Source organism: Mycteria americana, chromosome 3 (assembly GCF_035582795.1).
Source record: "Mycteria americana isolate JAX WOST 10 ecotype Jacksonville Zoo and Gardens chromosome 3, USCA_MyAme_1.0, whole genome shotgun sequence".
Lineage (NCBI taxonomy): Eukaryota > Metazoa > Chordata > Aves > Ciconiiformes > Ciconiidae > Mycteria > Mycteria americana.
The window spans coordinates 127,890,644-127,917,038 of NC_134367.1; the positions used below are offsets into that span (position 1 = coordinate 127,890,644).

The 26,395-nt window shown below is 45.0% G+C and overlaps 1 protein-coding gene across 6 annotated transcripts in view; it reads right to left on the bottom strand.

The window, feature by feature from the left end:
* The window catches only part of BMP2 (bone morphogenetic protein 2), a 103,560-nt gene extending 77,464 nt beyond the window's left edge, over positions 1 to 26,096 (bottom strand). For 3 of the 6 annotated variants that reach the window (XR_012774942.1, XR_012774943.1, XM_075496934.1), the window contains exons 1-3: positions 25,353 to 26,074; positions 24,004 to 24,362; positions 21,265 to 21,502 (exon numbers count right to left, since the gene is read on the bottom strand). Coding sequence is in view for 3 of the 6 variants with exons in the window: in XM_075496934.1 (XP_075353049.1) it covers positions 21,265 to 21,502; positions 24,004 to 24,355 (590 nt within the window). In the remaining 3 variants the exon portion in view is untranslated. Of the gene's footprint in view, positions 1 to 19,829; positions 21,503 to 24,003; positions 24,363 to 25,352 lie in introns of those variants that run through there. The other 3 variants (XM_075496933.1, XR_012774941.1, XM_075496931.1) reach the window with 3 other exon arrangements.
* Positions 26,097 to 26,395: the final 299 nt, after the last annotated feature.

A 26,395-nucleotide genomic window follows, 5' to 3' on the forward strand; every position in this document is an offset into this window, starting at 1 on the left:
CACTGTGGTTCTTTTTTTGGTCAAATCATTCCAGGGAACTCTTATTTTTGTAAGAACTCTGATATCATTCCTATTAGATGATAAACATTTATAAGCCAAAGCATAATTCTAAATACTTAGCCCTTAGGTAAACACTAGAAAGTAAAGGTCAAACTGTAAACATCAGTATTTTTGTAAAGATTGTGCGCATTCATGTTTTGAATTCTTGTTTTCCTTAAGTAAACCCCAGGCAAGAGATAACAGATGCCTAATTTCAAAGATCCTGAAAGTTATAATTTGGCACGCAATGGCATGCGCTGTAATGAAGTTTACAGAAGCTCTCTCTGAAGCGTTCACACATGAAAAATTAAAGTGGAGATAGTTGTTTTATTTAAATCAAACCTATTTTCAGAAACCTTTTATCCAGCCATAAACTGCTGTGCAGTAAAAGATCAACATTTGTGCCTCCAAGTTTTCTTCCTAATAACAAGCCACTAAGACAGCGCGTTCTGCCTTAAAGGACCATTAGGAAAGCACTTCTTTGCTGGGGGGTGCATAGGGATGTTTGTTACTCGCAAAACAGATAAAGAAGACTTAATGTTCTTGCAAAGCCGAGCACTCAAAAGTGAGGAAAAGCCAGAATTACGGTAAATGGAGCAATTTTACCCCCCCCCCCCCCCATGCATGTGCGTGATGACACAGCCTGTAGCGATATGACCACACTCCTATTTTCACCGCAGGGTGCCTGCCCCGGCCTCGGCCAGGGCGAGGAAGGGGCTGGTCTGACCCTGCAAAGCAATTCCACAATCGACGTGAGCCTCGGAGCGCACTGCATGCTCCCGGGCCCCCTTTGCTGCGCATGACTCGAACCCAGCTGCAACGGCAGAAGTAGCAATGTCCTCCTCTGTTTTGCTGTGGCACTCTTGACATTATTACTTAGGCACGTCACAAACTTGAATTTACCTTCACTGTTTCCCAACAAAGCGAAGGGACGACCTTTCCCCAGTTTCAGGGGCTGGGAAGCAAGGAAGGAAAAGGGGAGCTGAAGGACCCACAGCTATAGGGACAGTGCAACTGGGCATGCCAAAGGCTTTTTTCACTTTCCAGAGCGCTACGATGATATTTTCTATACTGCAGCTCTCCTGAGTTTCTATTGCAACTGTGACTGCTCAGGATTTCAGGTCAGACCCCTGGGTCTCAAGTCAGATACCCAGGATATGAGGAACACTTAATTAGTGACCACCCATGAAGGGTTTGGTTTAAGTAACTTGCCTGGAATCACTCTGGCAGAAGCACTAAAAGTGCTAATTCTCTAGTGTACATCTGAACAGCCTTTAATATTTTTTCCTCTTTCCACAAACCCCTGCCTCATTCACCGTTCATCTTTCCACTCCTGCCAGAAATGGGGTAGAGATCCTTGGACAATGGTGTCTTTTACCACACAACCCTGATTCATTCCCCAAGCAGGTCTGTAATTGTAGTGGTCTAATTAAAGACTGTATCATAACACAGAAGATGGGAGCAGGGCTGGGAAGAGAATTAAAGTTGCAAGATAATTTTGGTATATCCTAAGCGTTTTAAATACAGTTTGCACAGACACACACGTGTGTGATGTCCTTGGCTTAAAAAAAAAAAAAAAAAAAACAAATGAAGCTACAAAAATCCACTGCATAGCTGGAAGCAAATTCCAGCAGGGCTGGGACCCTTGGAGTTACTGAAGAGACCTCCAGTAGTTAAAGCTAACGAAGTACCCGTGTGAAGGAGAGCACGTTGCCTTCTGCCGTGCAGACAAGAGGGTCCTGAGCGCACGCTTTGTCTGGGGACTTTGCAGACGCTTGCTGACAAGGGCAAAATGCAGGAATCGTCAGCTCTATTTCAGGTTTCTGGAAGGAAACATGCTGAACACAAACTCTTCTACCTCCTCCCCGTATTTTGATACGGAAGTCTCCTGCTCTCTTTTCTGCTCTGTTCCATATGTATCTATGCATCACGGGGACAGAGGAGCTCTTCGCAAACATCTATCCCCCTCTCCCATGAGTACAGAGGGATATACTCAACCAGACGTGCAGGCTTTCCTGAGATTACTCCCATCCTGAAAATACAGCTGCAATTACAGAGCAGTTCCTCTCTCATCCGTGCCCCCCTCCATCTCCCCGAGGGACGGACCCGTCATGGGTGGGGGCTGTGGGAGAGCAGCCCCGCGCAGCAGGGAGAAGCCCCAGCCGGCTCTGCAAGGACGGGATTTTTCCCTCAAACATCAGCCGAGCACGTGCAAGCTGAGAGGTTTGAAATGTTCATTAAGTGGCCGAGTTTGGCAGGAAAATGAAGTGAAAGTCACTCTCCTGCCAAATCTCAACAGCACGGTGGTGCTAGAGCTGCTCAAATTGGCGGATATCTTACTGTTTCAAGGCAAGCAAAACTTCTTTTTTCCTTTTTCCAAAAAACTGGTGGTGCCAGTCCCACATCAACCACATGCCATACACGCTTACGTGCATAAACACACACACACACAGAGCAGCACTGCCACTGAAATTTCTACGTTGTTAAGAGAAGAGATGGGTTTGTCCTGATTTACAGCAAACTTCTGGGAAGTTTTATATTTCAGATCCACCCATCACAAGAACAGAAAACCCCATGATGGCTGAAATTCCTTCCTGTAATATTTTAAAAAGTATTTCCACTATGTTTGCCCACGTGCCACCAGTAAAGAAGACTTTTGTACTTCAGTCTGGCCACGGGTGTGTGTTTGTTTTGGTTTTTTTAATATTAATACTTTTGATCAGCTGTCAGGCAAGAAGTTTTTCTTACTTTTCCTTCACTTGGCTATGGTTGAACAGCTCATCACCTGCCTACCTCAAGCTGAGAACTTTCATTTCAGACTTACAAAGTTGCATACATTTTCTTTGCAGACCTACTGTATGTAATAGGCAAATAACAAATGCGCTAAAATAAACTGCAAGTGGATTAACTGGGAATAGACACAGTAGACAAGAGTACACACCTTTGCGTTTAAGCTGTTAGGAACAAATACCCGTCTCGTTAAATACGATATACATCCAAAAGCAAATTAACTGCCCATATTTGGTTCTACAAAAGGAAGCCATCTTGGAGACTAGGCCTACCAGCAAAATCTGGTTTTACTGGTCTCATGTTGGACAGTAAAGTTGGCAGCTGCCAAAGCTGGGACTTCAAAGAACAGAGGATTTGCTGGAAAAGATTCAACCAAGTCCATCCCAGAAGCTCTTCCCTGACCCTACGCAGCACCAGATATGCGAGAGGGGATGAGAAAAAAATATTAATCTTCCTGTCTATTATACACACTTTCTGGGCTTGAGATTCCCACAAAAGTGCAATTATTTTCCTGAATAATTATAAAATTCATGACTAATACACACACTTCTGTTAATTCAGACTAATTGCTTTTCATAGTTATGTTTAAGCTCTGAGAGAACACTGTCCACAGGTGTCTATTTTCTCTTTGGGATACAACTAAAGGTCAAAGAAATTGAACCAAATATAATTAAACAATGGCTAAGGAGTATACAGTTTCACCAGATATAAACATTGATAAATAATGGTTATTTATCTCTCTCTTTTCTACCAAAGGAATTTTTTTAGGACTAGACAGAAACCAGCTGTATTTCCGAAAGCTTTAAAAAACTCAGGTCATTTGCACCTCAATTGCCATTAAGATATTAAAGACATATTCTGAAAGTCATGAAACTTTTAACTTTGGTGACTTTGGAAACAATTCACTAGAGCAGCAGAAAATGGAAATGCTTTCAGGAAACGGACAAGAAACTGATAACAGAAAAGAAAAAATAGGGGGTTCTACATAAAATACAGTATCAGTTGAAAAAATTCCAGGGGAAAATTTTCATTCAGTTCTGCATTCAGTTCTCCTAGCACCTTCCTCCTTTCTCAAAACAAGTATTTCCACTTCGAGCAAAGGTAAAATGAAAAACAAGAGGCAACATAAAGGAGCCTGATTTTCCAGGAGATCCAAATCACGGCAATCCAAAGAAATTGCATTTGGAGCTATGTCCATCTAGACACCCAAACACTGAGACACTCAGTATTGCTATTCAGATCTGAAGTGTTAGCCAAGGTTTTCATTTCACTGGACTACTATTATTCTGAGGCAGTGAAATATGCTTGTACAACCATCTGGAAACCCGCGGATCCCTGCTGGCTTGACAGTCCGGTAGGGAGGTGGAAGCAACCGAGCTTTGCGATAACACATTTTCAAGTTTACGAATCTTCCGTCAAAACTCTGAGGGGAAATGTTTGGCTGTTTGCTCAAGCATACACTGCTTCAAGATGGTTTTGTAATAGAAGTCATTAACGTTGCGCATCTGAGAGGTCTTGCAGGCTGCACTGAAACCTTCCAAAACTCTGCTCAGTTACATGTTAACTACGTGAACAACGCTGAGTTGGTTTGGATTTCACCACGTTTGGTCTGAATGAACCGAAACCAATACAAAAACTGCCCAGTGTGAACCAGTACCAGCTAGATTCTCAGCACTTCAGCAACTAACATTTCCCTTCAGCGTCACTGAAGTTTGGGAGGTTTGCTTTGGTGACCTGTGGCCTTTCTTTCTTCCCACCCGCCTCATTCTTTCTTTCTTTGCTATGTATGTTAATTTGGGGAAAATCATAGCCTAGGGCAACACACCTGACTGCTTCCCACCCCAAAATCATTTACCATTTAATGCACGGTTACATTCATTCTTCTGCCTTTATAGTTCCCTAATGAGCTTGAACTGCAATTAACAAAATGATTGTGTTCACTTTAGTACAATGCACCTGCAAATACCAGCATGGGAAGTCATATTTAAAACATAAAAATACACTCTGTACATATTTCAGCAGAAGCTTGATATTCTAGCATGGGCTTGAATTTTAACAGGTGTCAGTGGCTGCAAACAGTTTGCTGTCTTTTTTTAATTTTTATTCTAATTGGTTCGAAATGTCCTTATATCATCTTCTCATCCATGCTGCAATGATTTTTGTGAGTAAACGTACAAAATACTTCACTTTGTTTTTCTACTGAAATCATTTACTATCCTGTACTGAATTTGTTGTAAAAGTTCATCTCGAAGCTAGCATTATAGTCTCTTGTCTGCATGAAGAACTTTTTAAACCCATTGTTAGGATTCATTCAAAACTGATCTTTATGAGCAAAAATGCCTGCCAGAAGTAAATGATCAGTTGGTTCTTATTTCATTGACATTGAAACGCTGTGTCCAATAAATGTGACGTCCTAATCTGCATATTGCAGCAGACCTCCTGCCTACAAATTTTTGATGATTTTGGGGAGGAAAAAAAAAAGAAAAGAAAAGAAGCATGTTTTCTCTTTTGCTCTGCTTATTAAATGGGGCACAAACTAGAAATAATATGGTATACACAGAAACACAAACTCGCTACATTCATATTGCTCCATCTATTGCTCTTGCTCAATGTTTTTTCTCTATGTCACAAAATCAGAAATATTGAGGTAGGAAAGGACCTCTGGAGGTCATCTCATCCAACCTCTTGCGCATATAGAGCAGGTCCAGCTTCAGGTTAGATCAGGTTGCTCAGGGCTTTGACTAGTCAAGTTCAGGAAATCTCCAAAAGCGGAAATTTTACAACTTCTCAGGGCTCAAGTGCTAAACCACTGTTGCTGTGAAGAATTTTTTCCTTATATTGCCAGATTTCCCCTTGCTATAATCTGTGGCAGCTGCCTCCTCTTCTTCCACTGTGCACCACTGAGAAGAGTCTGGCTTCATCCTCTCTATAACCTCCTTTTGGGTCACTGGGTCATATTCCCCCTTAGCTAAATAAATTAAGGTTCCCCCACCTCTCTCGTGTGTCACAGTCTAGCCGCCTAACCACCACAGCTGCTCTCAGCTCTCTCCAGTTTGCCAGTATTTCTACCAAAGAGTCCCAAACTGGACACAGTAGTCCAGTGGCATCCTAACGAGGGCAAGCAGAGGGCAATAGTCAGTCCCCTCCAGGCAACCCAGCACACAGCTGGCTTCCATTCCTGCAGGAGTCACGTCGCTGATGCCTGTTGGATGTGGTGTCCATCAGGAGTCCCAGCTCCCCGGGTGCTGAGATGCTACCCCCGTACCTGGGCATGGGACATTTCTGTCCCAGGCACAGGACCTTGCATCCATCTCTCTTGAACTTCAGAAGATTCCTGTTGGCCCATTCTTCCAGCTCATCTCTCAGATGGTTCCTCTGGCCAGCAGGCTTGCTCTCCAGCATATCAACCACTTCTCCTCGGTTGGTGTCACCTGCAAACTTGCTAAGGATGCACTCTGTCTCTTTGATCAGGTTGCTGATGAAGATGTTAAAACAATATCACTGCCTCAGCAACCTCTGATGCATCTTGTCCAGCCCCATAGGCTTATACGTGCCACATTTACCTACATGATCTTTAATTCTTTAATGCAGGTACCACCTCTTCCTTCAAACCCTGCCACTATGCCCAGAGGCCTGAAAGCAGATCTTGCCAATAAAGACCAAGACAAGACATTGAGTACTTCAGCCTTTTCCCATGCCTTTATATCACCTGCCACATTCAGCAGAAGGCCCACATCTTCCTTGGTCTCCCTTGTGTTGCTGACATACATGTAGAAATGATCTGCTTAAACTCCACAAGCCTCATCAGTTCCAACTCCAGCTGAGCTTTGACTTTCCTAACTCTGTTCCTACATGCCCAGGCAACATTTCTGTATTCCTCTTTGGTTGCTTGTCCCTGCTTCCACCTCCATACTCTTCCTTTTTGCATTTGAAATCAGTCAGGAGTTCCCCGTTCAGCCAAGCTGGCCTCCTGCTATACCTGCTCAGCATCCTGAACATCAGGATGGACTGTTCTTTTGCTTTGAGGAGGCTGTCCTTGAAGATCAAGCAACTTTCATGGGTCTCTCTGCCCTCCAGGGCAGACTCCCAGCAGATTCTGCCTACCAGTTCCTTGAACAAGCCAAAGTCCACACGCTTGAAGTTTTGAGTGATTATTATATTACTTGCCTTTCCCACTTCCCTCAGGTTCTTAAACAACCACCTCATGATACTGCAGCTAAGTCACCCCAAAACAGTTCTTCCTTATTCATGAGCAGCAGGTCCAGCACAGCGCTTCCATCAGTCAGCTCATCCAGCACCAGCATCAAAAAGTTGTCCCTCACTCACTCCGCAAGACTCCTGAATTGTTTATGCCTCAAACTGCCCTTCCAGCAGATGTGGGGAGGGTAATGGTTCTCCTAAAAGGGTTTAGCCTAGTGTCAGAAAAATGAGCCCACTTCTTGATAACCAGACTTTTGCATGTGTTAATGCCAGACTATTCCTATTGTGACTTTATAAGCCAAGGTACTATCATTGTAAGTACACTGTAGGATCACAGTTGGAATCCATACCATGTAAATGCAACCATTACAAGCAACTTTGAAAGAGGTCCGTTTCAACAAATCCACCCGTGGCCTCACTTCTGGAAGATCCCTGGAGTACTTTATACATCGTAGAAGTAGAGGCAACGCAACACAGAATTAATGCCTGAAGTGTTCACTTACAGCCAATTTGGGCCTGCAGGTGAGCAACACTGGCTCGTTTCAGGACCTGGTAAGAAGAGGCATAACATGACCTACCTGAATGACGAAAGCTCCAAAGCCAGACAGTCCAGAGGGCAAGGCCAGGAAATGAGTAAAGGAAGAAATATTTCTGTACCTTGTGGGCCCAATCCCCAGCATCAGTTAATTCCAGTGACTGCCAGGGACTTCCATTCTTATAAAAAAGACGGGATCTGCAGAACTGCAACTGAGTAACATTAGGAACCTGACACTGTCTTTCTAATGGACTTGGATACTGGCTGCACGTAGCACCTTTGCTGGTTTATAAATCAGGAGGCAAGTAGTTTTTTTAGACCTTCAGCCAAATTCCCACTCAATCTTTCAACCCCACTGAAAGCAGAATAAGCAAAAGGCAAGCCTGGCCTTCAGTATGACCTGGAACTTGCAGTTTACGCAGGCTCTGAAAAAGCCTGGTGATGTAAATGAGTGCCTGATTTGACTGTGAATCATTTACTGTCAGACAGCCCTAATGACTGGCCTGCCCTGGCTCTTCAGCAAGTAGGAACTCAGAGGAACTTCTCCTATCCATACACTGACTATTAATACCTTCATATCTCCCAGTCATCGACCTCCTTCCTACATATCACAAGTCCTTAACCCCACCAACACTACCACTGCCACCATCCTTATTTGAGCACCTCATAAGTTTTACTGAATTTATCTTCACAACAGCCATGCAGGATGGATTTCCCCCGTGTTAATGATAAGGCAATGATGGGACAGCAAAGGCCAGATTTTTTAAAATGGAATTTAGTTCAAGTTCATGCGAGTTCCAATAAACCTTTACTTCGCCTCTGAGCTGGTTGAGTTCATAGGCCCTGATTTTGCTTAGCGTTCCTGGAGTTGTCAGGGTTCAGGCCATGCGAAAGTGCCAAGTTTCACACTGCTTTGCATGTGAAACCATAAATCCCTCTCCAGAACCCCAGGGGCGTGAGGGGGACCGCTGTTCAAAAGGTTCATGAACTTGGATAAAGTTGGGCAGATATCAGACTTTGTAAAAATATACTAAATTAAGTTCTGTCCAAAAGTTTTTCATGGGCCTAGAATACAAAAGAGCTAATAAGAACACTAAGTTTTTGCAGAATTGGGCCATTGGTAAAAAAACAAAAAACAAAAAACAAACCAAACAACCCAAACACACACAAAAAAATTACCATATTTTGTTTTTAGCCTTACCTTTTTCAGTTAATTCAATGCATTATTTTCCCCTGAAAAACCCAAGCCAGTTTTCTTTATCTAAGGTCATTTTAACTTTTGGTAGGTATCTAGACATGATTCTTTCCTGTTTTGTTTGCTTTTATTTTTAAACTATGCATCTACCGGAGACAAAGGACCACATTCTACAAGGTGAGACTACCTGAAAATGTTTACTTGGCCTAATCATAAAATAGTATGATATTTGCTTGCACACAATATGAAGTAATAATTTGTCGGTATTTCTTCCCTGCTCACTTCAGAAAAAAATAAACCAAAGTAATAGGAAAATCTTGGGTAATAACAGCTACCACCCCAAATCCATTTTATAACTCTGTCGGTTTTCAGTGAAAACTACAGCCAGAGCTTTCACTATCTTCTTCCACTGACATTTTAGAGGAAAATTTGCCATTCAGGATGTTCGTAATACAGATTTTAGAATAAAACTGAGAAATATTTGGTCACCTAACCCACAAGCATACATGTCAGCGCATTAAAGAAGCACTTGGTTCATGGTTGCTTTGAAAAGTAAATTTCAAGAGAAAAGCATATCTTGACAGCCAGATTTGAGACTTCCTTATAACAAATAACAAGTTACTCCATTGCCATCCCAGCATAAAGCTACTAGCCATAACAAGAAGTGAGACAGTCACAGTTTCTCCTCTACAAAGCAGTCATTATAATAAGCCAATGCACGGAGCAATGAAAAGGACTCCGATTTGATTCATACTGAAGTCACAGATGCAACAGATTCAGTGGAAGCTGTTTAAAGTAGCAGCCGCCGTCTCTTTCCTTCATATTTAAATAGTGAAACCTCATTTCAACATATATTTACCGCTGACTTATCAATAACTATTGTTACAAGCAGGATCAGATGTTCTGACAGTATACAACGCTGTACAGCGTGCAGTTTCCGAAGCACTTTCCTCAAAGGCACTGGGTGATGGTCATCTCAAAGGCCGGTGAAGAACCCAAGTCCTAGGGCCTTTGAAACATTTCTCTACCCTGATTGCCATTCTTTTGGGAAAAGCAGCCCCCTATGGACAGGCATCTCCTAGACATCCATCACCGGGCTCTGGAAGTAGCATCAATGGTTACGGAGGATAGCTTTTCATTTCCTGCCTGCCCAGCACACAAAACTGACATGACTGAAGAGAGTAGTGAAAAAATGTAAAATCTGAAGGAACCTTTAATCTCTTAAGTTAAAAAGGAAAAAAATGCAACCACTTACTAATGGAATGTTAAGATTGTGTATTAAAGCCACAAAAGTAGAAAACGAAGGAATTAAAGACTCCCTTGGCTCTTTTAACCCTTCCCTCTGCCTGTGTGCATTACAGGCTTTTCTAATGAAATCACAAACACATAACACCGGGAAAAGGGACGTAACCGTAGGTGATGTTAAAGGGGGAGTATGGCTTGTCATGAAGTAAAGCTACAGAAATGGCAATGTTAATAACTAGTCATTTTATCTTGTAAAAGTTTAATATTCACTATTAAAGAATGGCAAAACACTAAAGAAACGGCAAGATGTTGTTATGGAGCTAAATGAAATATTGCATAAGTGAGCTGTTCCTCTCAGTAAATATTTTGGTTGCAGTTTACTTGCAGTGGTATTTATCTCCCATGAACCAATATGACGGTAATATATCATGGTAACTAACTATCCCCCAGTTTATGCCCACATGTAAACAAATCTCACTGAAATAGGCTAAGTTTGTCCTGCGCGCAGCACCCGTATACGTATTTGAGCCCCACGCCTGCAAAACTCAACGTGCTCCCCCCTCACTAAACTCCTTGCACGCTCCGTATCTGCTGCATTTTGAGTAGCTGCACACTTCCCGATCATTAACACACGCATCCTCTTCATGCGCAAGGAAATATTATTATCCTGGTCTTACAAATTAGAATCCTAGGCACAGAGAGATTAAAGCTGAGCATTTCAAAGCATCCCAGTTAATTAAAATGACTGGAAAATGTGTGTCCAAATTGTTTAGATACCTTTGAAGTCTCAGAATAATTATATTGCTCAAGGTCACACAGGGAGTTTATGGCTGACCCACAACTTGAACCCAGATTTCCAGCGTCCCACTCCAGCACCTTAATCACAAAGCCATCTTTGCTTTCCAATTTAATACTGGCCAGACCTGGTCCGCATGCAAACTGGTTACCAACGGATGAAACCTGTTATTATGCCATATAATGTAGCTATCTATCTCTACCCTACAGGATAAACAGCAGTGCATTTGGCCATCTCCAAATTCTTTAAGGTACCTATCATTACAAAACACTTATGAGGCAGGAAAGAGCTATTTGAGAATTAGCACGCAAGGACAGCGAGGGACGTTTCCAATGGCACACTCCAGCTCCGTGGCAGAGTAAAGTTTGCTGTCCCTCCTGTCCTTAGTCTGGTGGCCCTGCTGCTACATTGCCCCTTTTTTCCGATGCAGTATTTAACTAGCAGCATTTCCTTCTAACAGGTTTAGTCACCAAAGCCCTTCTTGTTGCTACCAGCTTAGCTGTGAATTCCACTACCTTTCGTGACTAGGCCCACTTGACGCTACAGCCACCAGCCACGCTACGTTTCTTGCCATCAGGCTTCCTAGCCTACAGTACAAATTAAACCCTCAAAGTTATTCAGAGTAGCACCAAGACTTCAGCAATAAAGCGTACGGTGAAAGAGTCCTCCCCCAAAGAAAAAGCTCAGAAAGGACCTGTTGGAGAGGCCTCCACAGCACAGAAACAGAAGAGCTTCTGCACATAGCACTGCCAGGCATTAGCACTGTATGACACTCATTGGTCTCTCATGCGTCTGCCGTCGTTGCATAGAAGAATAGGGCTGTACTTAACAAGCAGTTTTGTTATCCATTAATAAACCTGATCTCAGCTTAATTTCTCTTGAGCATATGCTCCAATTACACACTCCTCTCATTTAGAGCTGCAAGTCAGAAAGCTACGTTTTCTGAATGTCACTTCCTATCGTTGGCACAAAGTCTTCGGGCCTTGGTATGAACCGATGCAGTTACATAAAGTAAAACTTCCCAGATAGGATTCAATCTCAGGTTCTCCCTAGACACACCAACACCCTCCAGAATGTGGAATGCAATGGAAGACAGAGATCAACATAAAACACGCACACACACTTAACATGCTGACTTTTTATCACGGAGGTTGCTAATTTCCGATGCTAAGAACAACCTCTGGAACTAAAATGAATTATGCGTCTCATTCTGAGTGCATCAAAGAGTAGACAGCCTTTTTAAAGGAGTCAAGATCACCTCAGCTGTGCTTTTGTTATCTAGCCCAAGGTTAAGGATTTGGCCTTGGGCTAACAATTGGCTCAGAAAACCAGGATCATGTAACTAGAGTTCCAGGAAGAGAGAGAAACCAAAGCTTGGTAAAGGCACACTCTTCAAAGTGTCCCAGTGTTTGACCCTTTCCCCCCACCCCCTCAGATTAATGGGGTAAAGAAGAGAGGAATGGAGCCTGAAACCCTGAAGGAAGTACTCACATACAAGAGGAGCTGGAAAGACCTTCCCGGATCCTTCCCAGACACTCAGGCTCACAGAGAAAGGCCTGACAACAACTTTTCCTCACCAGTTAGATGGAAAAGTTGGCAGCAACCCACTGCATGGCTCAGGTCCCAAGACGAGAAAGCTCTTGGAAAGGGGAGCACCTGGTTTATTTTCTTTGATACAAAACATAAGTTGAGCTGCTTGTATTTGAAAATTAAATCGAACCCTCAAAAAAAAGGCTAAGACCCTCCAGCGGGTGAGAGCTGCAATAGCTGCCTGCCAGCAGAATGGCCTGCTAGGTTATACAGAGTTGTTTGCAAACTACTGATTCTTTTTTTAATGGTTTTTGTTTAGTTGTTTGGTTTTTTTTTGTCAGAACCTGCACACAGGAGAGTCACAGACCACTTTCTCAACTTTTGCTGCTGACAAAAACCAGAAGGCTCCACCCATGCTCCCAACACCATTTTCCCAGGGCTTGGTCCTTCTCAGGGAGGAACTCTGCAGTGGGCATGAATCAGTAACTGAGCAGGTGTGCAGGATCTCTTTCTAAATGACTCTGCCCTCTAGGGTACATTTGGGTTATATTTTCAAAGATGAAAATCTTTTCATCTGCAAACCTGGGAGACTTCTTTGCCCAGCGTGTCAAGAACTAGTTAACAATTAACTATTTCTAAAAAAAAAAAATAATCACCAGACCAGGAAATATGAATCAATTAGTCTTTGATCCTCCCCTCAGTAATAACATCATCTAGAACATGGGTTACTGCTAATCCTAAGTAACCAAAAATGTTGATGGACTTTAAAAATACCAGTGGTTAAGAAAAGGAGAACTTCAATTCCATTTCCTTCTGATCTTTGAGTCTCAAGGTGGCATTCTGAGACTTCTCCCCAGAGACTGGGAGGAAATTTTCTTTCTAAGAATCTCAGGCTCTGTGGTGTCCTCATGAGATTCCAGCAGGGGAAGCTTTAAAGTAATCCTGCAAGATGCCAATATTCTGTACACTGAAAGCAGTAAAATGACAACATGCCTGCCATTCCACTAATCTAGGTCTTGAACAATAAGAATAAGAAAAGTATCAGTAATGCCAGTATTTTGCAGAACATAACCGCTCATTTTTCACTTAAAGCTTTTATAAAGCCCACCTTTTATTTACAATTCCAGGGCTGGGAAAACAGCCTCCATGTGCATTACAACCTGGTCCAATAGCAACAGTTTGTGACATCAAAACTGCCTTCATGTTAACATTATGATGTCAGCTAGAAGATCAGGATTCTTCATGAAAATGGACAAAAAAGCTGGGCTCTTAAAGTGAGACTGCTTTTAAGTAAACAATTTTTTCATTCAAAGGAAGAGAGAAAATGCAAGCAGAAAAAAATGTGTTAGAACTGTCCTTAAAATAGAAAAACGTAAAATAACAGCCAGAGTGATGTTTACAAGAAATAATACGTACCCTGTCTCTCTTCCTAATTCCTAAGGAGTCAGTAACTCCTTTGGTCTATGAAGTCCCATACGAAGTTATCAATAAGTCATGAGAAAAATGCAAAAGTCAAGATTATAATGAAATGAATCATTGTTTCTGGCCGTAAAGCAGAAGCATTCTGCTCAGCCCGCGTGTTTGGTGCGGCCGTAGTCAGATATCCCTTCCCCCTCCCATCACCACTGGCCTTGCAATTAAGCTTCAATATGCCTGTGTGTATATTATTGATGTGGAAACAGCTATTTCCATCACGCTGCAGACATTCTATACTTTTGAAGTCTGTGGTTACAGAGTCATTATTCCATACAACACTTTCCCATCACTAGGGCGTGCAGGATGCCATAAAAAATGGTTTTGTACAAGTTCCAAGCTACTGGAGTTATGTCAATAGTTACCTTAAATACATTATTTTTTGTACGTGGTCACCCTGCCTTCTGAGGCTTTGCTTTAATAAAAAGGACAGGATCGTCTGAGAACGAAGTCAGTAGAGCTGTGCTGATTTGCAGATCTGGTTGATACTTCCATCTTTTAATCTGCATGTTGTTTCCAGGATGATGATGATGATAGTAATAATAGTAGTAGTAATAATAATAATAATACATTTGCTTCTGTTTGTAGTGAAACACTGCTGGAGTTGAATGCTCTGCTTTAATGAGACACACTGAATGAAACAGTATCCAGCAGCGCAAGAAGTACACGTCTGCTCTCCACTGCCCTGGCATTACGACCCAAGCTACAGTACAATATTCACAATTTTCTTGGTGATCTCCCAGAAAAACCTTCTTAATTTAATCTCTAATGGGATTATCAGCCTCATTAAATGGTAAATCTGCCACAGTCCAGCTGTTGTGGGAACCTGAACTTTCAGAATGTTATCAATTTGCTGTTCTGATCTCTCTACCTGAAGTCCCTCTAAAAACTTTTAACACTTTCAGCTTCAAAAGCCTGCAGGGTCCTTCCCCACTTCCCTCACCTACAACTTCTTCCCACAAAAATCCCTGCCTTTTTCCAAACTAAGAAACCATACATCTGCTTCTTTCCTGTATTTAAGCCAATATACCCAACTGTAGACCTAACCCAGTGGCTCCAGTCTCATTTCTATAGGGGCAGCCAAGCGCAGTTTGCAGAAGCCCCTACAGGAATGAACTGTGAAGAGCAAAAATACATCTCATCGCCGCCCTGCCTTATGAGCTGAGAACCAAGCTGACCCACTGCAAGCTTCCTACCTGTGGAGAAGTCCAACAACTCCCAGCCTCTGTTCATCTATCGAGGGCAATACAAGCCTGGGCAGGTATTACAGCTGAGTGCCTTCACAGCACTATGTAAATACAGAGGCAAATAAGCTTTGGCCCTCAGACTTCTGGCAAGTTACAAACCCAGTCCCTGGTGCTACGAGGTGTCTCTTGCTGCACATAACGGGTGCAAGCCTTCAGACCCTTCCCAAACTAAGATGCTTGCTGAAGACAGGGACAAATTTGCCTCTGTAAAGGACACAGAACCAGGACAAAAACCAGTGTACCTGCTTTTCTAAGTGACCATTGCACAAGGCTTGCGGATGGAAGGTTGCTAAATCCCAGAGGGCACTGACAGGTGACTAGATTCCAAAAAGAGAGGAAACTCCACCTTAGGAAACCATTACTGCTTGTTGCAGACAAGGCTGTCAGGAGTACAGGTAATGAAGGATTAGTACTGGAAAGACAGGAAAGAAGTAATCTTAAAATAATTTTTGAATTCTTTTTGTGCCCAAGCAAGGCACAAACGTAGTGGACACTCACAAATGATTACTTTCTCACACACTTGCAAAATCTCTTAGGAGAAATAAACAAAAAAAATTGGAGTACAGCAGAGTAAGGATATATTCTGAAGGAGCTGGGATCTTTTCCTTGTACATAGTAGTCTTAAGAAAATAAAAGACGGATGCTTTTATCCAACACCCTCCTTACAGCAATAATATGTAAAATCCAAGTGTCTTTCTGAACCTAGCTTCTTTTTTCTTTCCTATGTAACTAAAAAACAAAGTGGTTTGTGCCTGTAACAACCATTTATAACATCTTTAAAAATACATGTTAATGCCTTTGGCTTTTCATCATTATTTTGAGCAGCTTAAGTCAACTGGGAACAAGAGTTGTGGTTCTCATGTTCTCGTGCTGTAAGAACTCAACAAACCAAGTTCTCATAGCAGCAGTCTGCCCTACCAAAAGGGGTAGCCTTAATATAAAGGAGTAGAGAAACATTCCATATCCATAATTAGATAAATAATACTTCAGGCAAGATATGGCACCTTTAAAAGTGCCTTTTCAGTCTTGGATTTTTCTCTGCTTGTTACTACAGAAACCATCTAGCAACCAGAACCTAAGACAGACTCCACCCAAAACAGAGAAAAACAATATAGACAGAGTAGGCTTTCCCTCCTCTTCCCCCACTCCCCTTTCCCCACCTCCCCCTTTTTTTTGAAAGGGTGGGTGAGTGCTAAGGAAAAGTATCTTACTGTGCAAAGGATAGGAGCATTTTGCATGCAGTTGAAACAGTAAAGCTCTGATTATAGATGGCAGAAATGAAAGCAGGGAATGAGTAATGAGCAATGAGAAATGCGTAATGTGGGATGAGGATATAATTTCCACACATCGGCTAAAGAAAGGTTTACACTCTTAAGCAATAAAAACAAACCATTAAGCCAGACCTGCACTGTCAGGAAGTATAAAACAGTTCTTGAAACTCTGCAGTTACTATACAAAAGCTTTTCATAAACTTTTGTTTCCTGATCTTCATAAAACATTAACATCAAGCTGCCATATGGCAATTAGCTGCCTCCTGAAATCAATAAAAACCCCCCCAAAATCAACAATTTAGGAATAGCTGTACAATAAAATAGTTCAATAATTATCCTCTTCTAATAGTGTAGCAAAGTGGGTCTAATATAAATGCAGTCCAGATGAGCTCCTTCTTCAAAGCTGAGAGTACAATAAATCATGTTCCTCTCCAAGCCTCATCAGTACTGATTGCACAAGTGAGACCTCTAACTGCCTAGCAGGGGGAAAAGCAGGTGATAGTCTGTGGACACCCAAACCCAATTATCATATGAGCAGCAAAGGTCTCAACGCCTGATTATGATGAGCCCAGGTGAGCAGAGCGGAGCAGGTCCTGCTCGGTGAAAATGGCCAATGCTCTCGGGAGAGCTTACCTCAACTGAAGATCTTCCTGCGTCATTTTTACATGTTGCTGACCACAGAAGTCCAACTGAATTTTGCGCAAAAATTATCAAGCCACTCGACAAAGCTGTTACTGAGTCTCAAAAGGACAAGGAGAGATGCTGATCACATTTGTGTTTAGAGAGATGCTTATCTGAAATGCACAAAGGGTGACATTATCTATCACAATCTCTGCCTATATAGATTATATAAGTGCCTAGAAGCAATATGTTTAGGGGAAACAGGCTATAGGGTAACAAAGGCAGTTTTGCCTTCCAGATCCCCTGCTTTTTCTCCTCTTAAGAGGAAAAAAAAGGCTCATTCCTTCTTGTAGAGCACTATAACACTAATAAGTACTAAAGAATTAAAATAAGTACTGGAGTGCTGTGGTAACAGCATACCTTTAGTATTTAGGATTATTTAGCAGTCATTACCAGACTTAGAAGACATCAGAAAGCCCAAATCTTTCAGAAGGACTGTCTGACCATCAACCCTATTTAGCAAGAGTTCAGGAACCCCACTGATCTCTAGGAGAATTTTCTACTACTCATGTATGAAAGTCTGTTTTGTGTCTTTTTTTAAGTCCTAAACAAACTATTCAGTGCAGCACTCTCACATCTCCAATCTAGAGAGAGAGGTTAAGGTTTAAGGATTGAAAGATACATTATGAAACCAATTCTGCAGAAGTTTCTTGACGTGCTGAGCTTGACACATGCATATTTCCTCCTCAAAATCATTATGGAACTGATGATTTTGTGATTAACACTAAGCAGGTATAGAAATGCTTACAAGAGTGGGTCTTAATAGGTTTACAATTATACATTGGTCACACAGTGTATTTTACTAAGGATGCAATTCTTTGTCAAGCAACAGGAGGTTTGCCTTTACAAGGAATGCGGCATCATGCCATAAGCCAGCTACTGCTCATGCATAGACAAGCGCCGTAGCCAATTTTTTTGAAACAAGATTAGCATCAACGTGTTCTCATGCCTTAAAGAAGAAGTAAAGCAGTCACCACTCCGTAAAAAGCCTCCCTCAATCTAGTTACACGCGAAGGGCTAGGAGCTGTGAAACTCAAGCCTTGCAACGCTGGAGTTTAGGATCTGGTTAGAAGCGCCACAGGGTCTTTACTGATTTCAGCAGGTTCGGGATCATACCTTTCCTGCTCACAGAAATGGTGCAATCTTCAATTTTTCACCACTTTACGTCCAGCTTTTGCAAGCTCAGGTTATAGAGTACGCCAGCGCTGCCGTGACTCGACTAGCACAACCACGCATCGCAAACAATCAATGAATTCTTGAAGAACCTTCACTGTGGCATATCCTGCGACTGACAACCTTCCCAAAGCAACAGCCGTAAACTCACTCATCACCAGTAAAGCTGGCAACAAGCAAAAGGCAAACTAAACTTCTGCACGTGTGATGCTCCCCCCTAAAAACATTAGCCAACAAAACAGCACTGGTCTTTTGAAAAAGCAAATAAAGGTTGTCCACCCAGTGAAGGCGGCGTAGGCTACCGTGTAGTATCAGCATGACCAATAACATCAGCTACCTCTCAAAAATAAGCAGAGTGGTGGATTGTTCTCTACTAGCTATTAAAAATACTGCTGGTACAAAGAAATAGACAAGTTCTTATCTCGCCACAGAGACTTACACCTAGCCTAAGACATTTTTAAGCTCACAAGAGAAAAATGGAAGCAACCAACAGCAAATTAGTTTTTCTCTCCTACCCTCTGCACCCATTGCTTTTTGCGATGATTACCAGTGGACAACTGTTCTATAAGATGACCTGTAAGACATCATCAAGTTAGCCTTTCTGATCAACAAACCTATTTAGTACCTTCGCTGTAACCCCGATGATTCTGGTAAAAAAGGAGGAGTTTGGGGAGGGCCATGAGAAAGAGGAGGTTTCTGTTAATGAAAAGTTAGGCTAATAGGAGGCCCAAATCAGAGATTCCCAGAGTTGACTTAGAGAGGTCTCTAATGGGCCAACTGTGCACATGGCTTTAGGAAGTGCTGCCTCAGTTCACCAAATCCAGAATGGATCCACCACGGAGCATGAGGGGGTTCTGACACCTCTGGAGGTATCGGCACAGAGCCATTATATATCCACTAAAGACACTGGAGAGCTCCTGAAATAGGCAGGACCTTACCACTAGCAGTCTAACACAATTTCATTCTGTTCCCGGCTTTAGTGCACTTTGCTGTGGATCACCAAGAAGCCAAGTTAAGCTACTTTCCCACTCTACTATTTCAGCACAACTTTCAGGCAACAAGCAACCCAGCCTCTGCATGCTCGTCCCATGTTGTACAGCTAGTAACCCGACTGCCATACCAGTCTTTTAACGCACAATTTAAGGCACAATTAACTATTAGCTTTAATGCTGTGTTGGCCCATTGCAAATGATGCTTTTGCCCCTTACATGAAGGATTTAAAAAGTAAGAAGATGCAAGCACAACTTATCCTTGTGATGACTGCACAAGTGAAACACTTTTTCTTACAGACTTTTCAGAAAGAAATATCAGAATTCTGTGATTTATTATCTGAAATAGATTTAAACACTTGAGGGGGAAAAAAAAAAAAAAAAGCTTTCAAATACAAAACCCTGGAAAGGAAGACAAGCTAATCTGCAAAACAGCAAAACCATCAGCTGAGGTTAGATAGGAGGCTCATATGACAACAGCTTGCTGTATGTAGGGCAAAAATTGAAGATTAATTTCACTATAACACTCCACAGAAGTGAGCTCTCATCTGAGGTGAGGAAGTATGCAATGCTTTTCCAACTGTTAAAGACAAGGGCCGGTACAAATAAGATAATTATTCCCCTTTAGCGTACATAATCACAAAAAAAAAAAAAAAAAAAAAGGATGACATTTTAGTTTTTATTATTTTATATTTGGCCAGGACTTTTAAAGGAAGGACTTTTAAAGAAAACATCAAACATTCACTTTTCTGTAGGTCTAGAAAGGATTCAGTCTTCCCCCACCCCCGCCTCCCGCAGGATTTCTATTGGCCCTTCTTATATTCACACTGCAAATTAGTTGGGAATAGCAGTATTTATACTAGATCAGCAACGTCTGGTTCTTATCCAAATGTTCCACCTAAAGAGGATGCCAGTTCTCATGGATTGGACAGCCCACCCTGCAGCATTCCTGAGAATTGTACAATATAATAATCTTGAAAGTCAGCAGAGTGGATTATCCACTTTTTTCTGGACTTGAACTTGTGACCTTAACAGTAGCACAGCAGAAAGCAAACGTGCTATGCACTTTGCCATAGTAACCTTCCATGTATTCTTTTCAACTTAAATACACACAATTGAAACAGCTACAATTTTGGAAAATTATGTACAAACCCTATATTTTTTTCTTTTTGATTACATATAAATACAAATTAGCTATTCTTCTAAAAAGTGGTTATAATAGTAAATAAATACAAAATAAGAATCTGACCATTATACTTCATGTGCTGGGGTTAAACCCATATAAAATGTACAACTAAAATACATTTAAAATCTTTAAAGGAATATTTCTCTGATTAAAATATTTGTTTTCCCAACTTTTTCGTAGACATAAATATATTTTCAAAATAGTTGTGTTTTTTTTTCTTTCCATTTCATTACATAAATAAAGTCTTCATTGGGAAATATTAAAGTGTCAGCTTTTTTTTTTTTGTATGTCTAATATATTTGCTGTGTTAGCGGCACCCACAACCCTCCACAACCATATCTTGATAGTTCTTTAATACAACTTTTTCATTCTCATCAAGGTAGAGCATGGAAATAGCACTCAGTTCTGTCGGCACACAGCAAGCCTTGGGGATTTTGGAATTCACTGAATTGACCAAAGTCTGAACAATGGCATGGTTTGTTGAGTTTAGATGATCTGCCAGTGGAAAAGGACATTCCCCATGGCAGTAAAAGGCACTATACCCCGGTGGGGCAACAATCCAGTCATTCCACCCCACATCATTGAAGTCCACATATAACGGATGCCTTTTGCAACTGTATTTGTGGCGTTTACGCTGTTTGTGTTTCGCTTGACGCTTTTCTCTTTTATGAAGCGGGTGTCCCTTGCCATCATGCCCAAACGTTACTAATAATGGCCTGAGCTGAGACCAGCTATCTTCATCCTGATGTAAAGACCTGCTAATCCTAACGTGCCTCTTGGAGGCACTGTTCTCTTTGTCCAAGTGAACCACCTCTACCACAAACCCATGATTAGGTTGTCCATGTGCAATCCACCTCAAAACAGCTGGCGTTACATCAAAACTTTCCCATTTACTTGCATTATGATGCACCAACCTGGTGTCCAAAAGTCTTGTGACAGGGTCCTTAGAGGTGGCTGTGGCTGGCTTTATAATTTCATAAATATTAATACGGTGATGGTAGCTGCTGTTGTTCTCAAAGCCTCCGTGCACCTGTTTCCGAAAAATCTGGAGTTCAGCTGAGGTGATAGACTCCTCATTAGGGATGGAAGTTAAATTAAAGAAGAAACGCCGTGCTGTTTTCCCACTTGTTTCTGGCAGTTCTTCCAAAACTTCTAATTCGATTAAACAGGGAAAATAAAAAAAAAAAAAGAAAGAAAGAAAGAAAGAAAGAAAAAAAAATCAGTGACTGAGACAAGCAACCAAACCCCTCAGATAGTCTGCTGCTGGCAACTTTCAAATGACAGTTAACGCACATGACATACAAGATCTGAAAGACTTTCAGGCAGAAAATACCATCTTCCTCGTCTTTCTGTTTATTTATGCAAGCATGTATAGCATGAAGTTAAGAACGCTTCATTCGTTGTTCTGCATTTTGATTGAATACTGGTGCCCTTTGCATTCCAGGTGGTTATAATAAGTGGCAAGAAACACGCGGCATTACTTTGGAATTCCAGGACATTAGTGAGAAAACTCAAGCGCTATAGTTAGTAGGGGTCTGATGAGAATCGTTAAAACTGATTGAGGACTTAGGGTAACTATTGCATTTCTGCTTTTTTCAAGAATATGGCTCTAACATCAATCCCTTAAACTCCATTCTGAAAAATATTACTCCGCAATTTAGGCGATTTATAAATCTTAACGTATGGATTTTTGTATCTTAATTAGAGATGGTGAACTCAACATGTGTAACTGCACTTTATGAAGCACGCCCTAATATTTACCCAAAAGGGCCATAAAGAATGGCAGGAGAGTTCAACTGCTAAAAAAGGGTGGATGGTAAAGGGATAACGAAACAAAGTCGCTTCTGAACAACGGATTTTCAAAACCACACACACGCTCAAAAAAAAAAAAATTTTAAAGAGTCACTAAACCCCATGCCATTCTCACCTTTGACTCAAGAAATGATTGAATGGAGCTTCAGAGGGAGTAAAATATATCTAGGGTTGCTAAGAAGTACATAGTTGCTACAGACATTGAAGAATTTAAAAGTATTTGCCAAAACAAATCTCTCTCAAATCATGGTTCTTGATTTGGGTACTAAGCATCGTGGAGAAACATTCGCTTTCTAAGGGGAAGCCATAACTGCTGTTAGCAGTTCTTAGTCATGTAACCATTCCCGGTTGATTCCCATACAACTTTTTGCATAAGGTAAGGCTCAGCTTTAGGGTCTTTCAGGACCAGACCAGTATTTGTAAATACACAGATGTTGTGAGTGGTCACAAGACAAACCTCTGCTTTCATGAAGCCACTAATACAGAGCGAGAACTCAGTAAAAAAATGGAGTCACATTAATTTTCTCAAAATTTAGAAGAAAATCATAGAATAGCTTTTATGTCAAAACCAGTCTTTGCTGTAGCAGTATGACTACTTGAAACTGCAGATTTTTACGTTTGCCTAAAAATTATAAACTTTGCCCTTTCCGCTCCTCTCTTGCTCAGCTCCTCGCCCACCATGCTCAGGTTTAACGTGAATGACCCATGCACTGGCTTTTCCCCGTTCACTGCTAGGTGTTTACTTTCCACGTAGGGAAATGCAGACCACGAGAGGTTACATTTCATCATTCAGCTCCTTTCTCACGTTAAGGCTTTCCACTAAACAGCACATCCACTTCTCCGAGGCCACCTCCTTTATCCATCAGAAACATTCAATACTAATTAATTTCTTTTCTCAACACAGTTGCACTTTAAAAGCATGGGAAAATTGCATTTTCATTACTTTTACAGCGGGGCCACTGCACGCCAGCACCAGAAACTAGCAGCCAGGAATGATTACAACCTGGGGAAACGTTTCCCAAAGAGCACGCGAGCGACACGTGCGCCACCGGCTCCACGGGCCTACCCATGCCATGGCTAACTGCGCAGCGATGATTTTGGCTATGTAAGCCGGGAAACGCACCCAGTTGCTCGGCAAGGGCCTGTCCCAGGGAGTCCACTGCCTCGGCGGGCCGCAGGCGCTGCTGGACGCCCCGCTCTGCATGTGGCCGGGTTACCTGCAGGTGAGAGCCGAAACCTGGCCACAGGGCTTTTACCAGCCTGGGCGCTGGTGGCTGGGGAGGCGTAGCATGGGTCCGGGATAAATCGCTCCTCGACGGCGGGGCGAGGGAGCGGTTGAGGAGAGGCCACGATTGATCGTTTCATTGATCTCTCACGGGGATTAGACGAGGATTAGAAACCTCCGCAGCGGCCCCGGCTCAGCCGAGCATTAGGGAGACTTTCCTGCTCTTTAGCTTCGCAAAAGAAAAGCTATCTGTGGGAACGCTTCACGCGGAGCCGCTCTGTTTTAGCGGACAAAGTAAATTCAACAGGCGCCTCTGCTCGGGCGGAGGGGGAGGAGGAGGAGAAGGAGAAGGGAGGCTCGCAGAGCAAGCGCGCCGCAGCAGAGACCCCGCAGCCTGCAGCAGGGGCTCTGAAGCACACCGCCGCCCCGCCGAATTTAACAAACCCCGCGCTCCCGGGGAGGAATCCGCCCCGACGCTCCTCCTCCGGCCCTCCCCTTTCCCCTCCGCCGCCTCAGCCCGGCCCGCGACCGCTGGCGGCCGCGCGGCGCCCGCGCCCGTGACCGGCCCCCACCCGCCCCCGGCCCCGCGCCCCCGGCCCCGCGCCCCCGGCCCTACCTTCGTGGTGGAAGCTGCGGACGGTGTTGGCGCGGCTGGCGGCCCGCTCCAGCGGGTAGCCGAGGGCCGGCGGCTGCCCCAGCTGCTGGCCCGCGTGCAGGCGGTAGAGGTCCAGCATGTAGGGGGGGATGACGACGTCCTTGCCGGGGCTGGGCCGCCGCTTCAGCCCGAACATGTGGAGCAGGCGCAGCTCGAACTCGCTGAGGAGGTCCTCGGGGCGCTGCGCGGCCGAGGCGGCGCGGCCCGGCTCGCTGAAGCGCCGCCGGCCCACCTCCGGCATGAGGCCGGCCGCGCCGCCCAGCAGCACCTGGCAGAGCAGCAGCGCCAGGAGGGAGCGGGTCGCGGCAACCATGATCAACCTGCGCGGAGGAGGAGGAGGAGGCGATGGGAGCCAGTCAGCGCGGACACCGCGCCGGGGGAGCGCGCCGCGGGGGGGGGAGGGCGGACGGGGACGGTCCGCAGGTGGGTCCCACCCCGGCGCCCGGCCTGGCCCCCGCGGCGGGGCGAGGCGCGGGTCATGGCGAGCGGCGCCCGCCGCGGCCCGGCCGGCACCCGGCGGGGCGGGCGCGGAGGAGCCCCCCGCGGGGCCCCGTCGGGCCGCTTCAGGTGCTCGGCGGCGGAGCGAGGCACGAAAATCCCCGTGGCAGGAGATCAAAGGGAGCGCGGCGGGACGGGACGGGACGGGGCGGGGGAGCGGAGCGGGGCGATCCGCAACAAAGGAGCGCGGAGGTGAAGGGGAGCGGGGGGCGGCCGCTGTCAGCGCGACCGGGGGCACCGCCGGGGCCGGGCCGCTGCCCTCGGCGGGGCACAGGTGTGCGCCGCCCGGCCGGGCCGGGCCGGGCCTCCCGCCGCCGCGGCTGGGACCGCTCCGCGGGGAAAGCGCCCGGCGCCGGGAGAGGGAAGGGGCGGCTGCCCCGCCGACGCGCGAAGCGACCTCCCCGCTGCGCTCCCGTCCCGACCCCCGTGCTCCCCCCCCCCCCCCCCCCCTTCCGAGCCGCGCCGCGGGGGCTCAGGGCCGGCTGCGCTTTCCCCGCGCCGGGGCTCCGCGGCGGGGCAGCGGCTTCCCCAACGGAGAGAAAGGGAGAGCTATTTTCCCTCGGCGGAGTGGAAGACGGGGAAGGAGGAAAATACAAATCCTGCTGCGTCCTTAGCCAAACCCGCAGGATATTCTTCTCCCCCGTGAAACTCTGCGCTGGGTTATTATTATTATTATCATTATTATTATTATAATTGTTATGATTAGTGTCCCGTCCCCCCTCTCTCTTCAGAGCGCTAGCACCTCCGCCGTGGCCCACGGAGTCATCCTGCGGAGAAGGCTTTCAGCGGATCTGCGACCGCCGGAGTTATACCTGTGTGCAGCAGCAGGGGTTGTGTCTGCAGGAGGGTTTTCTGCTCTCGGGGTGTTTTTCCCGCATCACTTGGTGTTACTCCAAACTTCGCTGCTGCTCCTCTACAGCTGCCGAGCAGAAAACAGAAGTTCCCTGAAGTACAGTCCGCCTCAGAAACATACTTTTAGCAGCTGGGTGAGGAGGCAGAAGGCAAGTCCTGGCCAGGGAAGGGCTTCTCCCTTTTAAAAGCAGCGATCGAGAAGTTGTTGCTTCTTCTTCTTCCTCCTCCTCCTCCTCGCGTGTGTGTGCGTGTGCCTGCCCGTGAATGGGTCCCTATGTGTCTATAGAGTTAAAAGGCTCCTTTTAAAAAATGTCCTTTGCATCACCCGCATCAGACAGATGGACATTTACTGAGACTCCCGCAGCAACATGAAGATGAAGCTTGACTTTTCTCCGCTCCCTTAAAAAGAAAGAAGAAAGGAGGGAGGAGGGGAAGGGAGGGAAGGGAAGGGAAAAAAAAAAAAAAAAAAAAAAAAAAGGGTGGGGAGCAGCCTGCTGCCGGCCCGCGTGGAGCGGCCGCGCTAGGGGACAGCGCCGGGTGTCCCGCCGGCCCGCCCGCCTGCCGCCCCGCACCGCACCATTGCCGGGGGTGGCCGGCCGCCGCCGGGGCTTTTTGTTGCGCGGCGATGTCACGACCCCGGAGGCTCGCGGGCCCGCGCCAATCACAGCCGCCCTGTGGGAGCGGGCTGCGGCCCCGCACGGCTTTTAAAGGAGACGCCGCCTCCCTCCCTCGTTCCTTCCCTCGTTCCTTCCCTCTCTCCTCCCTCGCCCGCTCCCTCCCTCGCCCGGCCGCGCCGCGGCTGCCGCAGCCGCCCGCCCGCCCGCGCCCGGCTCGCCGTGCCGAGGGATGGGGCCGGCGGCCCGTCCCGTTAAGCTGTGCCACCGGCCCCCCGCCCCCCACCTCCGATCCGGTGTGGGAAGCGCCGCCGGCCCGGCCCCGCGTCCTGCCCCGGGCGGCCGTGCCCCGCCGCCGATCCGGCGGCGGGGCACGGCCGCCCGGGGCA